Genomic DNA, 15,655 nt, shown 5'->3' with positions numbered 1-15,655 from the left:
TTCTGAGAACTCCTGTGACTATCGTGATGTAAAATGAAGTGGGATTAAAGGGTAAAACCCCTCAATTTAGGTAATCCAATATGTCATTCTTTCAGTCTGGGAAAGTCTATGAAGAGTCAACGAAACCAGACCTGCATTAAAGCCAAATGCTTTTAGGCTTTTACAGCCATTTACTGCCATATGTATTCTTTTCCTCCTTTGCTTTGATGCGTGGGATGAAGCACAGTTGTCTTTGTCCCATACAAATAAAAACAAGATGAATCAGGAGGCAATGCACAAAGAAACGAAACTTAGCCAATAATAATAATAATAATAATAAATATTTCAGTTACTAAAACATCCAATTAAATACATACTGTTTTCATACTTAATTAAAAATAAAGGAAACCTGAGTCTAATATCCATAATGCATTTCAAGGGTGTTGCTTGAGTGGCACTGAACAGTTCTAAAGAGTTTCAGAGTGAGAGATGGAGAATAAAAGAGTGTCCTTCTTCTATGCTATGTCCTAAATGCATTAGAAACTTCATCCAGAGCATAAATGAAGCTTCAGCAGTCTGGGCTCAGTCAAACAGACCAAGGATTCTGAGATTTGTCCATTATCTCATCGCTTTCCTTTTTGAAATGTAAGTTTTCTTCTTAGATAAACGTTTTCTTTCATATGTTTTTAAAGGTTAGCAAGAGTAGCAAGTTTTACAACAGCGCTGTTTAGGATGATATGACGGGGTTATTCAACATGCTGTCAGATATCGCCAGCATCACAGGGGTAAGCATAAGATGTTACAGTTAAAGGTTTTATACTCTGCAGTTGCATCGCTTGACTTTCGTACACGGAGTAAGTTTACGGACAAAAGTATCGGGATGCACAGTCACTTAATCTTTGAGTTGTTTGGGAATCAGAGGAACTCACCCATGTATAAGTTACAGAGCGTGTTCCAGTCCTGCGGTGCATAGAGCATAAAAGTCGCCAATGCTCTGCTGACTCAGTAACTGCAGACCTCATCTGGCATTAACATCAGCACAGAAACTGTGTGCCGGGAGCTTCATGGCATGGGTTTCCATGGCCAAGCAGCTCCTGTAGGTGTAATCTGTAGGTGCCCAGTACTTTTGTCTTCACAGTGCATGTTTAATTACCAATTATTTCGTACTTTAGCTTTTACTTGTTGGTTAGGTTAGGCACTAAAAACAGCTCTTTTGGAAATAAAATATTCTGACTTGTGACAGGGGATCTTCTGCAGCCACATGTGAAGACTGGGAAGCGAGCAATCTGTGTTACCGCTACAACATGGCACAGACAAGTTGTGCTTAATGGCTGGAAACAAAACTGCCGTATCCAACCACCTGCAAATGCAAACAGGCTGGTTTATCATCATGTCAAATAATCAGCTATTGATCAGAATAACTTTGATTATGTTTTTTTGCATAATCGAGCAGCCTTATAAGACACCAATGCCCAAAATCTCTAGTCCCAGTGCCAATTACAGCCCTGCCTGCAGTAGACAAATGCAGCTGGAGTCATGACAAGGATAGCGAACTAAAAGCATAAAAAAGTCTGCAGACACATTCCAATCATCTAGATATCATTTTAATCATCCCACACGTGTGAATCTAAATAGAATCACTATATTTTCAGCTTTAGTGTGAACACGGGCCTTGGAGCCACCCTAAATAAACTCCCGGTCGGCCTATGTGACATAAATGCGCGGCATGTCGTCGTGGTCGTGTAGGGTTTCAGGCGCGTGTAACAAATGTGCAGCATCGCGTCCAAGAGTGTGATTTAATTAAAGATTCCTTTGCCCTGTGCACGGGGTGGGACACGCCTGCTCTCATTAACAGGGATCAGGACAGGAACGTGAAACATGCAACTTTTTTCTCTCGTTTTTTTTTTTTTTTTTTCTCTCCTTTTAAATGGCGGGCTACTGAGTTTCTGCTCGCATTTTACTAATAATAACTGCACAAGCTTTCACGACAGAACAAACTACCGTTGTCCCCTGTTGTTACATTAAGGGCCCTGAAAGCCACCATACATGTAAAAAAAACAGACAAAACAAACAAACAAAACAAAAAAACAACGCTTTTTTAGTTACAGGAATATGGATAAAGACACAGCTTGATGCGTCAGTGTGAGGAAGTTACAGGACTGGTGTCCAATTACAGAGTTACATACTTTCTATACAAACACTTTTTATATTTATTGGACACTTTATGGTGACGTTTCATCATACCAATTGTGCCTTCTTATTTGTTTGGTTGTTTTACAGTCTAGAAACCACATTCCAGAGCAAATACCTATGATATTCCTCCTAAGAGGGATGTGTAAGTGAGGAAATCTATCCTTTAAAAAAAAAAAAAAAAAAAAAAGGGGAAAAAAAAGAGAAATGAAAACAGTAAAGGCAAACTGGCAACAAAGATCTGCCTCAGCTTGTTACAAACATTAGTGCAAAATGGAGAGATGAAAAAAATCTGGGGTCTTTCTTCCTGTGTGTATTCAGAGTAAATGCAGCATGTCAAGGGGGGGTTATTACGCCCCCAAAGAAAAACATTCTCCTGATGATGAAAACATGATTGGGCGACCTGGGCAGCCCAGCCTAACTTTTGCTCCACTGTCACAGTAATTACCCTTGGAGCCCTGTGGCATCAGACCTTGGCGAAAAGACCCCGGGAAAAGAGAGGAGGCACAAATATCAACAAAAGACACATTTTGAGGCAAAAAGGATGCGACCTGGGAGAGCCGAGCTGCCTGTCCATCACTCGGAAGCGTTGTGAATGGCTACAAAAGCCCCCAGAGCGACACTTTGTGGGATTTCGACGTTGCCAAGAGCGAATGCCACATCGCCTTGCCAAGTTTTAGGAGCGAAGACAAGAAAATTCACCCCCTCAAACACACACACACACATATAAAGAAATATCAACAAAACTGGAGCATAAAAAGGCCACATTCACAGCTACACAAAGCCATCGAAGCTGGATGGTATAAGACCAAACAGTGTGTATTATGTAGCACTGCTGCAACAAGGTCCGAGGCCGAGGTGCAAGTAAGATCTCAGCTTTACGTTCTAAGAAAAGAAGCAAACAACTGGGACTCTGGAGGGAAAATTTAGCTGCTCTCTGCTTTAATCTATTATTTCGACTGTCATTCTATCCACTGTGCTTTGCCAAGTGAATTAAAGACACTTTAAGAAGCTCATTTTGTATCCCTTTATCTTCTCGTTCCAGAGGCTTTGTGGCAAACGTCACGCATCGCTGCATCAGTAATGTCCTGAAAGGCTATTTGGAAAAGAAATATCCGCTCATCGGATTCACACATCCTCTGCCTGCAAGGCTTTGAAAGTAGAAAGCTGTTTGACTCCCAAAAGAAAGAAAAGGCCAAAAGTCGGATAATTACACGCCTGCTGTTGACATAAAAACTTTTTGATGTGCGTGCATTAATACTACATTTGATATTTAACGGCAAATAGTTATGATTCGCTATTATTAAAGAAAATCTTTCCTTCTGCTTCATATCTGAACAAAAAGTTTATGTAAGATGGATATACAACTCAATTTTGTAAATTATGAGTGTCAAACATAAGGCCTGGGGACCAGAATCAGCCTAGAAAAGACTCCAATCCGGCCCACTGGACAGCTTTGAAAACATGAAGGTGGGCATAAATTTTTGGGATGGATGACCATCATGTATGTCTGACTGTAAGCCAGTGTGTCTCATTCACGCACACAGGCAAATAGTCACGTGCACACTCACAGCCACATCCTAACATTCATCAACTCTAAACGTTCATAACAACGGACCTAATCAGACGTTTATCTTAAAGAACCTAACAAAGGCAAAATGGCTAAAGCTACAGCTATCATACCAGAGCCAGATACAAATCAGCAGCCTCGGTATAAGCAAAGAATCAAAGCAGTTATAAGAATAATCATAGAGATGAGTGAAAAAGAGAGAAGGGCTGATATCTTGTTATTGTAGTAACGAGAACATACCCGTCTAGCGAACCTGTTTTGTTATATAAATCTACTGCACCTGGTTTTGTTTTGGTGTACAGCAACTCATTCTCATTGAATTAACTGTACTAATTTAAAGAAGCAGAGCACTTTAGAAGATCCTGCAAGCTAAAAAGTTCATTTATTTTATTACGTTATTCAAAATATTATTGGCATTTTGCATTTTGAATAAATTTTCTTTAATGTTTATACTGTCAGTTATAGTTCTTAAAAAAATTCCTTCCATACAGTGGGGCAAAAAAGTATTTAGTCAGCCACCGATTGTGCAAGTTCCCCCACCTAAAATGATGGCAGAGGTCAGTAATTTGCACCAGAGGTACACTTCAACTGTGAGAGACAGAATGTGAAAAAAAAATCCATGAATCCACATGGTAGGATTTGTAAAGAATTTATTCGTAAATCAGGGTGGAAAATAAGTATTTGGTCAATAACAAAAATACAACTCAATACTTTGTAACATAACCTTTGTTGGCAATAACAGAGGTCAAACGTTTACTATAGGTCTTTACCAGGTTTGCACACACAGTAGCTGGTATTTTGGCCCATTCCTCCATGCAGATCTTCTCGAGAGCAGTGATGTTTTGGGGCTGTCACCGAGCAACACGGACTTTCAACTCCCGCCACAGATTTTCTATGGGGTTGAGGTCTGGAGACTGGCTAGGCCACTCCAGGACTTTCAAATGCTTCTTACGGAGCCACTCCTTTGTTGCCCGGGCGGTGTGTTTTGGATCATTGTCATGTTGGAAGAGCCAGCCTCGTTTCATCTTCAAAGTTCTCACTGATGGAAGGAGGTTTTGGCTCAAAATCTCACGATACATGGCCCCATTCATTCTGTCCTTAACACAGATCAGTCGTCCTGTCCCCTTGGCAGGAAAACAGCCCCATAGCATGATGTTTCCACCCCCATGCTTCACAGTAGGTATGGTGTTCTTGGGATGCAACTCAGTATTCTTCTTCCTCCAAACACGACGAGTTGAGTTTATACCAAAAAGTTCTACTTTGGTTTCATCTGACCACATGACATTCTCCCAATCCTCTGCTGTATCATCCATGTGCTCTCTGGCAAACTTCAGACGGGCCTGGACATGCACTGGCTTCAGCAGCGGTACACGTCTGGCACTGCGGGATTTGATTCCCTGCCGTTGTAGTGTGTTACTGATGGTGACCTTTGTTACTTTGGTCCCAGCTCTCTGCAGGTCATTCACCAGGTCCCCCCGTGTGGTTCTGGGATCTTTGCTCACCGTTCTCATGATCATTTTGACCCCACGGGATGAGATCTTGCGTGGAGCCCCAGATCGAGGGAGATTATCAGTGGTCTTGTATGTCTTCCATTTTCTGATGATTGCTCCCACAGTTGATTTTTTCACACCAAGCTGCTTGCCTATTGTAGATTCACTCTTCCCAGTCTGGTGCAGGTCTACAATACTTTTCCTGGTGTCCTTCGAAAGCTCTTTGGTCTTGGCCATGGCGGCGTTTGGAGTCTGACTGTTTGAGGCTGTGGACAGGTGTCTTTTATACAGATGATGAGTTCAAACAGGTGCCATTCATACAGATAACGAGTGGGGGACAGAAAAGCTTCTTACAGAAGACGTTACAGGTCTGTGAGAGCCAGAGATTTTCCTTGTTTGAGGTGACCAAATACTTATTTTCCACCCTAATTTACGTATAAATTCTTTACAAATCCTACCATGTGAATTCATGGATTTTTTTTTCCACATTCTGTCTCTCACAGTTGAAGTGTACCTCTGGTGCAAATTACTGACCTCTGTCATCATTTTAAGTGGGGGAACTTGCACAATCAGTGGCTGACTAAATACTTTTTTGCCCCACTGTATTTCCAACTACCTCAAATTTGTCCTTCCTGTTGAGCACCATAACGATAAAAACCAGGTGTCCCGATACAACCAAACGAACAAACACCAGTTTTCATTGGAAGAGTTCACAAATCCAGGCCTGAAAATGATGTTAGAGATCGCATTAGCCAAATGTTTTCTGCTGTCAATAAAAAAAAAACTCAAGGCTGTCCGCCACTTTGACAGATTAACATACTGATGGAGGATCTACTGTAACACGAAACACTGATAGAATATAAATTTATGAATTTGTTACCAGTTATTAACATAACTGGGTAACACATCAGGTTAGGAGTCCGGCCAGTAGCATGCTCACTCTTTCCTGACATTGACAGTTTTGCATTATGAATTTGTTGCCAGGGACAGATCATCAACTCGAAGAACTCCTGACTCTTGGTATGCATTGCAAAGTTTATTGGGTTGTTGATAAAGATGCAAAGAGACAGAGAGTCATTAAAAGTGCCTCATTTGAGGGGAACAGATTCACTATATCAAGATTCGCAATATGAGATGAGATAGCCTTATTTAGTCCCAGAGACGGGAATTTCACATATCAGGATAAACTTACTGCCTTTGTTATCTTCTGATCTAAATCCTTTGCATAACAACTTGAAGTCGAAGACAATAAATCATTCAGTCCAGATTGTCACATGCTCCATTGAAAGCTTGCAGCATCAGAGTAAAATGTCTGCAAGAAGTTAAATTCCTGTGTGCACAGGCATTAAAAAGGGAAAATGATGGGGGTTAACTTTTGCTGAGGCATCACGCCCTTTTCCCGGTCAAGTACACAGTGGGCACCTCTCCACAGAGGAACACACAGAGAGGGTCTTGTTCTGTAGCCCATGTGCAGGTCAGTGCCGGCAGGTAGGAGTGAAATGATAGGCCTCCCCAGAGACACGGCACAGAGGACGCACTGTTTCCCAAAGCGAATGCATTCACTGGAATGCAATATGGGGCAGCAGGTAACTCTCAGTTCACCGCATACCTTTATCGAAAACCTTCAAATGCCAGGAAAGCCCCCGCCTGCCATCTGACACTTTGGTGGGAATTCAGAAATAGGGGAGTTTGAGAGCAGCACCTGACAGGCATCAAAATGAAATGAGGATTCATTTCTTAAGGAAGGAGCAGTCCAGCATATTACTGGTGTCAGACTGGCTACTAACACAACCTTGTTTCGCATTTTAAAAAGTACTTATGAAAGTCCTATAGACAAGTCTGGATTCACAGAAAAATGTACTGATTTAAATGCAGAAGGAAAATCTGAATGAAAATGTGCTAAATGTCAAATCCAACACTGAAATTTCATTTTAATTCAGTTTAATTGTCACACCTTTAATCTAACTCTAAGAGGAATAAAAAAGCCAGACAAGGGCTGAGATTTTCAGCCCTCCTTGACTTAACCAGTTAACATGAAAACAACAGCAGCACTGACCGTGAAGAGCGTCGGCACAGCATCAGCAACCAACATCCAGTTAAAGCTTTCTTTAAAACAGCAGTTAATTCATAAGTTAACATAACTCTGATCAAACCAAATAATGGGAAACTTTAAAGGAAAATATGAGACAACAATACAAACCAGAGGGGAAAAAAAACAATACTGTAGCAAGTGGGCTTTGTGATATTCCTTACACATTCCTTATGTCAGCCAGTGGTTTGTGGACTCTCCAAAAAAATAAAATAAAATAAATCAAGTTGTATATTTTAACCATCAATCTTGTTCATTTTTTCCCCTGTTTTGACTGAGAAACTGGAGACACTGTGCAGGTCAGCACAGTAAGAACTCCGCCACCAAAAAAAATACCCCACTTTTTCATGCAGTTTACAAATGAACATCATGCTCACAATCATGCTGTTGTAAATTAGACTTTAAACTAGAGAGTAAGACCATTACTCTCTAGCAATGGGATAATGAGATCATAAATCAATTGACAAGCAGGGTGTTTTTTTGAATAGACGTTTTATACGTTACACTTTTTACTACAGCCAGTGAGTGACCGCCTGCTGGGTTATTCAGAAAACGCTGGTTTCAGTGCACTTTCATCCCTCCATCATTTTTTAGCTAGTCTACATAACACAGAGGGAGACTTTTGTCCACAAGATCTGTTTAGAAGAAGTAAAATACATCTGTGAGGTAAAAATCTGAAACAGTTTCTTGTGGCTGCCTCCCTTCTTTCACCAATGACCTCCCACTTTCCTCTGTCATTCAACAGATTGGTTGGTTCAGCCCTGCATGGCTACTGTGCAAATCTCCAGAGGTGCACGACTCCACGGCTGGCCTCCTCAACTCCTACCACATCCTACAGTTTAGGCTGTGAACTGGCAGGAACTTGCCAGAGATGGGCTTTATGGTCAAAAATACCCACTAAATTCTTAGTCAGCAGTATTGTACATAGGGACCGCCTAATAAAAATTGGTTCATGCCCCAACCTCAGGAGTACTAATGGTCTGAGCTTAAGAAAACACCTTTGCCAATCCTAAATTATATCCAAACCTACTTGGGTCCTGTCTGAAAAAGTTACTCACCCCCCGAGGTTATGCCACAGGACAATGATCTCAAACACACCAGCAAGTCCACCTCTGAATGGCTCAAAAGATTTTGGAGTGGCCTCAATCCAATCGAGATGCTGTGGGATGACCTTAAACAAGCCGTTCATGTTCAAAAACTCTCCCGATTGGCTGAATTAAAACAATTCTGCAAAGAACACTGAGCCAAATTTCCATCACAGAGATGAGAGAGACTCACTGCTAGCTGTCACAGTTCTGCCAACGTTGAGACAACCAGTTAAAAGAAACAAAGCACGAGGTTTAATTTATATGAGCAATATGTTTTCCTTCTGAATGCAGAACTGATCAGTAATTTAAGAAATGGTCAAGATCAATTCTTATTCTGCTTTGAACTAACTGTTCCGGTTATCTGGGCCTACACAACCAAACCAGAGCTCCTTTCTGTATAGAACTGCAAGGCAGAGCTGCTCTGAGGGCAGGAGCTAAAACAAACTGTTCACTGCCTGCCTGGGCAGCCAAAGTACACAGCAGCACCAGCGCAGAAAGTCAACTGAAGCAAGATATTTCTCCAGGATGTTGGTGGACCTAACAGAAGCCAGACATTAGTGGATTCTGGGCATTTATAAAACAGGTAAGCAGACTCTAAAGGCAACTCTAAGCCAAAAAGAAAGAGCATGAACCCAGCTGTCCCCATTCAGCACTAGTCATCAGAAATACATTAATTTATATTTAAACACCCCAATCTTAGCAGTGCTCAGCCTTTGGCAACATGTATCAACTTTCATGCTAACAAAGCACACTTTGTTTACATGCAAATGTGCAGGCTGTATGTACCCAATGTATGTTGTTGTTGTTTTTTTAAACACCAATTGTGCATGGAATTCATTTACAGAGCAACTTTATTTTGATTCCAGTGCAAAGTATTTAAATTGCCTCTTTGGCCATCTACCACTGCAATGCTCAATTTACTGCCAGCTTATCTGGTGTGCATGGCACGTGCCACCAAACAATAACCCACTTGACAAAGCAGCATACATAGCAATAGACCTTGCAATGGAGTCATGTTTCTCTCCACGTGATGAATCCACTCTTAATATACCCACATGGCTTGGTCTGCTAAGTATCTCTTAGGGTGTGCCCTGGCTGGCTTCACAAAAAGCATATTTTAAAAGGCAGGGCAATTACAAGGACAAAATAGCCTACAAATAGATGTGGATTTCCTCCAGTTTAAGCTGAGGTGTAGACACTTGTGCAAGTTAACAGACCATTGTGCAGTCTGTTTCATGAACATATGGAGCCAAAGGAGAGGAAGAAACTAAAGAAAGGAAATAAGAGAAAGACATTTAGGACACTCAACTACAGTAATATGTGTTCAGTTCTCTCAGCTTTTCTCAATATCAGAAGCTCTTCAAGAGTTAAAAAACGAATAAAGCAAGATAATGTTTTGCTGTAGAGCTACTTTTTTTTTTTTTTTTTTAACACATCAGCTGCTCACCACTTGTCACCAGGAATTCAATTGGCTATTCTGAGCTGGAGGCAGCTTGCCAAAGTTTTATATGATGCGGTTACTTTAGCACTTGCTTCTGGGAGTCAGTCAAACTGAAAGGGTTGGTGCTAGCTTGGATCAGCAGGAGGAAAGCTCTGCCATGATTGGTCATTCAGCTGTTAGACAGCTCTTGATATCTAGCCTTACCGGACAAGAACTTTTTACAGTTTGCTCCATAGACTATATGGAGGCACCCTTTGGTTTCTGAACACCATGTTTTTCGCTTTGCCTATAGTATTTTGACCACCAACATGTTGTATATTTTGGAGACAAAAGCTTAGCTATCATGCTGAATTTACAGTTGTGTGAAAAAGTGTTTGCCCCCCTTTCTGAGTTCCTATTTTTTTGTATGTTTATCACACTTAAATGTTTGAGATCATCAAAGAAATTTAAATATTAGACAAAAATAACACGAATAAACACAAAATACAATTTATAAATGAAGGTGTAGGCCACTCCAGAGTCTTCATTTTGTTTTTCTTAAGCCATTCAGAAGTGGACTTGCTGGTGTGTTTTGGATCATTGCCCTTTTGCAGAACCCAGGTGCACGTTTGAGGTCACAAACAGATGGCCGGACATTGTCCTTCAGGATGTTTTTGGTAGAGAACAGAATTCATGGTCTATTTACCACAGCAAGTCTTCCACTTCCTGAGGCAGCAAAACAGACCATCACACTACCACCACCGTGTTTTACTGTTGGTTTGACGTTCCTTTTCTGAAATGCTGTGTTACCTTTACACCAGATATAATTGGACACACGCCTTCCAAAAAGTTCAACTTTTGTCTCGTCAGTTTCCCAAAACTCTTGTGGATCATCAAGATGTTTTCTAGCAAAGCAAAATGTTTATGTTGCTTCAGCTCAGCAGTGGTTTTTGTCTTGGAACTTTGCCATGCAGGCCACTTTTGCCCAGTCTCCTTCTTATGTTGGAGTCATGAACAATGACCTTAACCGAGGCAAGTGAGGGCTGCAGTTATTTGGATGTTGTTCTGGGGCTAAAAGTAGAGCTTTTTTCCCAATAAGTTGAATACCTACCATGACTACTCCCTTTCAGTCAAATCTCACCAATAATCTAGAAGGAGTAGCAATTCTTGCAGATCTTAGACTTCCACTGAATAAGCTCATCGGTCCTTTGATTGAATGAGCTAAAGAAATCACAGTTTATGTTGTTTTTGATAGATCCCTCTGCCAATCATCTGTCGGTGCATGTGTTCCCACTGTATCACAGCACCTCGCAGCAAAACAATCTCAGGTCCCCCTCATCTAGATCAAAGTCTTGATTTTATATTTTGTTCGATCGTTATCGCTCTTCAAAGTTCGGTGCCTTGAGCTTCCCTGAGCACTGCTGACAGGCGTAGCCAAAACTATCTTCCTCATAAGGAAAACAAACCACAAGCATCACACGTAAAGTAATCTGTGTGCACCTGAGTACACCACCAACGCACACATAGATATGAAAAGGAAAACAAATGGTATGCAAAAAACCCTCTGGGAAGCAAAGGTTTTCAACACAAAGGTTTAGTCCAAACTTTTAGTCCAGTTTACAGCTTAAAATGCTTGTTAACCAAGTTTCTCTTTAACACTCAAGCTAAACTAACTAGGGAACAGCAGGATTTCACACATGGACACTTTTAGAGCTTCTTCTTCACCGCTCCTTCAAGCGACTGCTGATTGTTTACACTCAGCATGATTGACACTTGGCTACCTCATTTGAGTGACTATTTTAAACGCTTTGGCACTACTTCATTACTGGAACCACAGCTCTGCTGGCAGAGTCAGGGCATTCATTTCCCACAGCTCTTAGTGCGCCCACAGCCCTAAACGCCTCAGTGCCAGCTGCTTGTGTGCACCACTGGCAGCTCAGCACATCCAGGAAAAGTCACCCGAGATGCTCTAAAAATGTGTCTGTAGTGTTACCTCCAAGCAGCACAGGATTACACTGGTTAATATAAAGTATGTGTCTGTGCTATGGTGGGCAATAGATGCCTATTATTTAAGAGATTAAAGGATTTTCCTTCCACAGTACTGATGCACATGGTGTCATCTGGTGATTCCCCACCAGGGCGGCAGTTGCAGCATGTTAGATGGAAAGATTGTTGAATAGTCTGAATTTAAAAAAGAAATCAAAAAGCACAAATAAGTGTTTGACAGAAGAATGCCACATGCACTTAACTACAAGGCATAGGTTACAACACAGTGGCAACTTTTGGGACACCCTCGCAGGAATTTGCAGTTAGCCTGTGCCTCTTTCTTTTCAGTTTAATTCAGGTGTTTTTCCAAGATTTCCAAAATAAGATAAGATAACCTTTATTAGTCCCACACGTGGGGAAATTTGTGATCCCACTTCTCTCTTCTTCCTTGTTTTGAAAGAATGAAAATAAATGGAAATAACACAGACTTGATGAAGCACTGTTAAAAAAGAAAAAAAGAAGAAAAAAAAAGTAAAAATTACGACAAAGAACATTTCATTGTCCGTTACTGAGAGAGTCCTGAAAAAGTCTCACAGATATTTGCACCTGCACACGAAACATCTGCTTTCACTTTGAAGTGTGGTTAGTAAACACGCAGCAGAGCAAACATGGAGCTGGAGGACCTTATCAGCAACTTCTACTTAAAGCTAGTTGGCTTTAAACAGCACTCAATGTTGGGGAACCTCCATCTGAATGCTTAATTTGCACAAAAGTGTGTAGAAATACACACGTCAAATCCAGTCTGGCCCCAAAACCCTCTCAGATACTCAGGAAACGCCACACAACAGCAAGTATGAGATGAGCGTAATTATTCACTTTGTTAGAAGCCAAAACAAAATGAAACAGCATTCATGGAAATTAAGTTCAGGTTTGTAAACTTTCATGACATTTTTGAACAGCACATAAGATACCTTAGCAATAAAAACCAAGAAGAAAGAAAGTAATGATAACGACTGCGAACATATTAGACATATTGTAAAAGCCGAAACGGAACTGGGCCAAAGCTGGTGCACTGGACATAATCAAAATATATACATTTAAAGTAGAAAAACTCGCACCATCATTTAAACAGAGGCTTCTCAGAGAGTGGGAGGCTCTAAGGACCAGAGTGGAAAGAAATCTAAGTTGGTTGTTTTTCCAGCGAAACTGGAACTGCTCCTTACCATCAATGGCACCTAGCAAAGCCTTAAATGACCTTTTGAACATCTCTCTCAACCAGCAGGCTCTGCAGAAGCAGAATACCTCCACGCAACGTTATTTGTTCCTTTTAATTGATTTTCTCAATAAACTTAAAATTTTGTCTCCACTCTAAGGATCCAGGACATCATACAATTCATGTTGAGACCCGACACATGAGCCACAACAAAGGTTTTAGAAACACAGGCTGATGTAAACAGTTGCCAGCAGGGCTTCGGGAGGTCGAGAAAGAAGCAGTGTGTATCATACCGGCACAAGCATGCATTTATCCACACATCTGCAGGCTGCACAGGGGTATAAGAATGTGCATCACAATGTGATCACAAGAGAGCACAGAGGTCTTGATTTGCCAGATTCTGATTGCAGAAACACAAAATTTATGAACAAATACAAAGAAAGAGGAAAAAGACTTAAATAACTCCCACCCTTGGAGCAAGAAGCACCTTTTGAGCTTATCTGTAGGGCTACAGGTTAGAAATATCTGATCACAGCAGAAAAAGATTAGAAAAGGGAAGAAAATGCAAATAAAGAAGCTGACACAGGGCATGTGATCTTGAAAGTAACTAAAAGGTATCATAAGCGCAAAAGCTGTATCAGATTATTTTCATCACGCTAAAAGTATGATAAGTTAGACTCGAGATTAACTTCACACATACAGTACTTTATGAATGACCTTAAAACATTCCTCTGAGAATGATCAGGTACAAAGACTGGACTGAAAAAAAGAGTCACAGCCAGTGTCCAAAGAAAAACTTTGAAAGACCTTCAGAAAGCCTAGAAGAAATGATGGGTGGCTTATGATTTTTGCACAGCACTATAGCTCATTTGTAAGCAGAGAGCCTAAAACCATATTAACTTTCGGGGGGTCAGAGTTTGGAAAACTTCCTGATTACCTCTAAATTACACCAAACCAACCGGAGGCTGTTCGCAGCTGCAGTTTGGCATCGGGACTGATCTTCAAAGAGAGCCTACAGCTCAAAGTTGATTTTCCTGTCAGAGAGGTGCTGAGAGGTGGGTAGTTTATCTTCTCAGAGCGGCTGAAAGACTGGCTCAAACATATGCAAAAGTGTTGATGCGGCACAGGTCACAGCCACGCTAACTTGTGATTTAAACTTGACCCTTTAAGCTGAGCTACTCTGAAGGCTCCACCACCGCAGACACAGCAGCGGAGGGTAAGAGAAAGAAAATGTAAATTATTTCCATGACATCACCACAGGTAGCTCCTTTGATGCGTGTTTTTGTCATGGACTAAAAGCATGACTGAACTTGGACTTTTCAGAGTTGCCCTTGGCATCCATTGTAGTGAATGGTTTACCTCATTTCCTCCCAGGAGCAGTGTTTGAATGCCTAATGTCAACGCAGGAATTAGACGCACACTAAACCTGGATTGATGCTCGTGAACAGGCTGTTTCTTGTTCATTTAACGAGCACTGGATATATCCTGCTCTCACTGGGTGACTTATTGCTGGAGAGAATCTGATGTTGCCTGCAATCGACAAGCGGAACCAAAGGTCGATAAGTCTTATCTGATGTCCTACATAAAGAAAGTCATCTGGCTTATGTACTACACACACATACACACACGCGTAAGCAAATAAACAAACCGAGCCTGCAGCGAAAACAACCTGAACAAACACGCAGGCAAGCCCTGTCTGTTCTTTTGCTAAAATTGGACGCCCACTCGTGTCTGCGCACATTGGCCACCCGCGCGTTTCCCCCCTTCTGGCAACTTCTCCTTACCTTCTTCGGGCTTCCTTTCTTCTTCTCCTCCCCATGGTGGTAAACAGGCATTTGCAGAAAGTCCTCTTCACAGCAGATGAAGCTCACCGAGCATCCCATCCGAGCAAAGCCAGAGCGCACACGTCCAAACCCATTCAAAGACTCCCAGCACTCGGTGCCCTTGTTCTCTCACGCCACTGCTGCAGCTGTAGGCGCACTAATTACTGCTTCATTCCGCTTAAACGCATCGTGAATCGGCGCAGTCTGTGCGGCATCACTGTGCGCTGTTTGGGGCGCGGAGAAGTTTCCAGGAGTTTGTCGCACTCGTTTTCGCCCGCACGCGCAGACTGAGCGCTTCCCACTGCACACTGTGGAGGACGAACAGGTAGCCTGCAACCTTAAACACTGAAGGTGTTCCTCCCTCCCTCTCTCGCTCTCTCTCTTCACTTCATTTATTCGGACAGTACACACTAGCTGTGTTACATTACTGTAAAGACTGAAACACGTCCATTTTTGTCCTAACAGGTACAATCCACACCAAAGCTCTCCCTCCGCCTTCCCCGGGGTAATTATCTGACCTCCAGGTAAACATGTGCAGGGGTGTGTCCAGAGATTGGCGGCATCAGGTGGTACAGGCCCAAACTTATTCTACTGCTTTTTTTTTTGTTGTTGTTTGTTTTAATGAGTTCCAGTGTTTGACATATTCTTTAATGTGTATTTAAAAAGGGATGACGCTGCATCCTGTGACAGGTGAACACACCTGCCAGGACATGTTTTAGTATTATACTGTCATGCAGCTTGTTTTACACTATAGATTTAAAGCATGCATATTATTTAATAATACAAGTTGCACGTCCTTCTTACACA

The 15,655-nt window shown here is 41.6% G+C and overlaps 1 protein-coding gene across 1 annotated transcript in view; it reads right to left on the bottom strand.

The window, feature by feature from the left end:
* Positions 1–15,084, bottom strand: part of LOC120730942 (tensin-1-like) — a 188,789-nt gene extending 173,705 nt beyond the window's left edge. The window contains 1 exon segment of the mRNA XM_040027565.1: positions 14,810–15,084. Coding sequence (XP_039883499.1) covers positions 14,810–14,908 — 99 coding nt within the window. The 5' untranslated portion in view covers positions 14,909–15,084.
* Between the last annotated feature and the right edge of the window lie 571 nt (positions 15,085–15,655).

This window comes from Simochromis diagramma, unplaced genomic scaffold, assembly GCF_900408965.1.
Source record: "Simochromis diagramma unplaced genomic scaffold, fSimDia1.1 OVJJ01000343.1, whole genome shotgun sequence".
Lineage (NCBI taxonomy): Eukaryota > Metazoa > Chordata > Actinopteri > Cichliformes > Cichlidae > Simochromis > Simochromis diagramma.
This window is presented reverse-complemented; position numbering and strand designations above follow the sequence as displayed.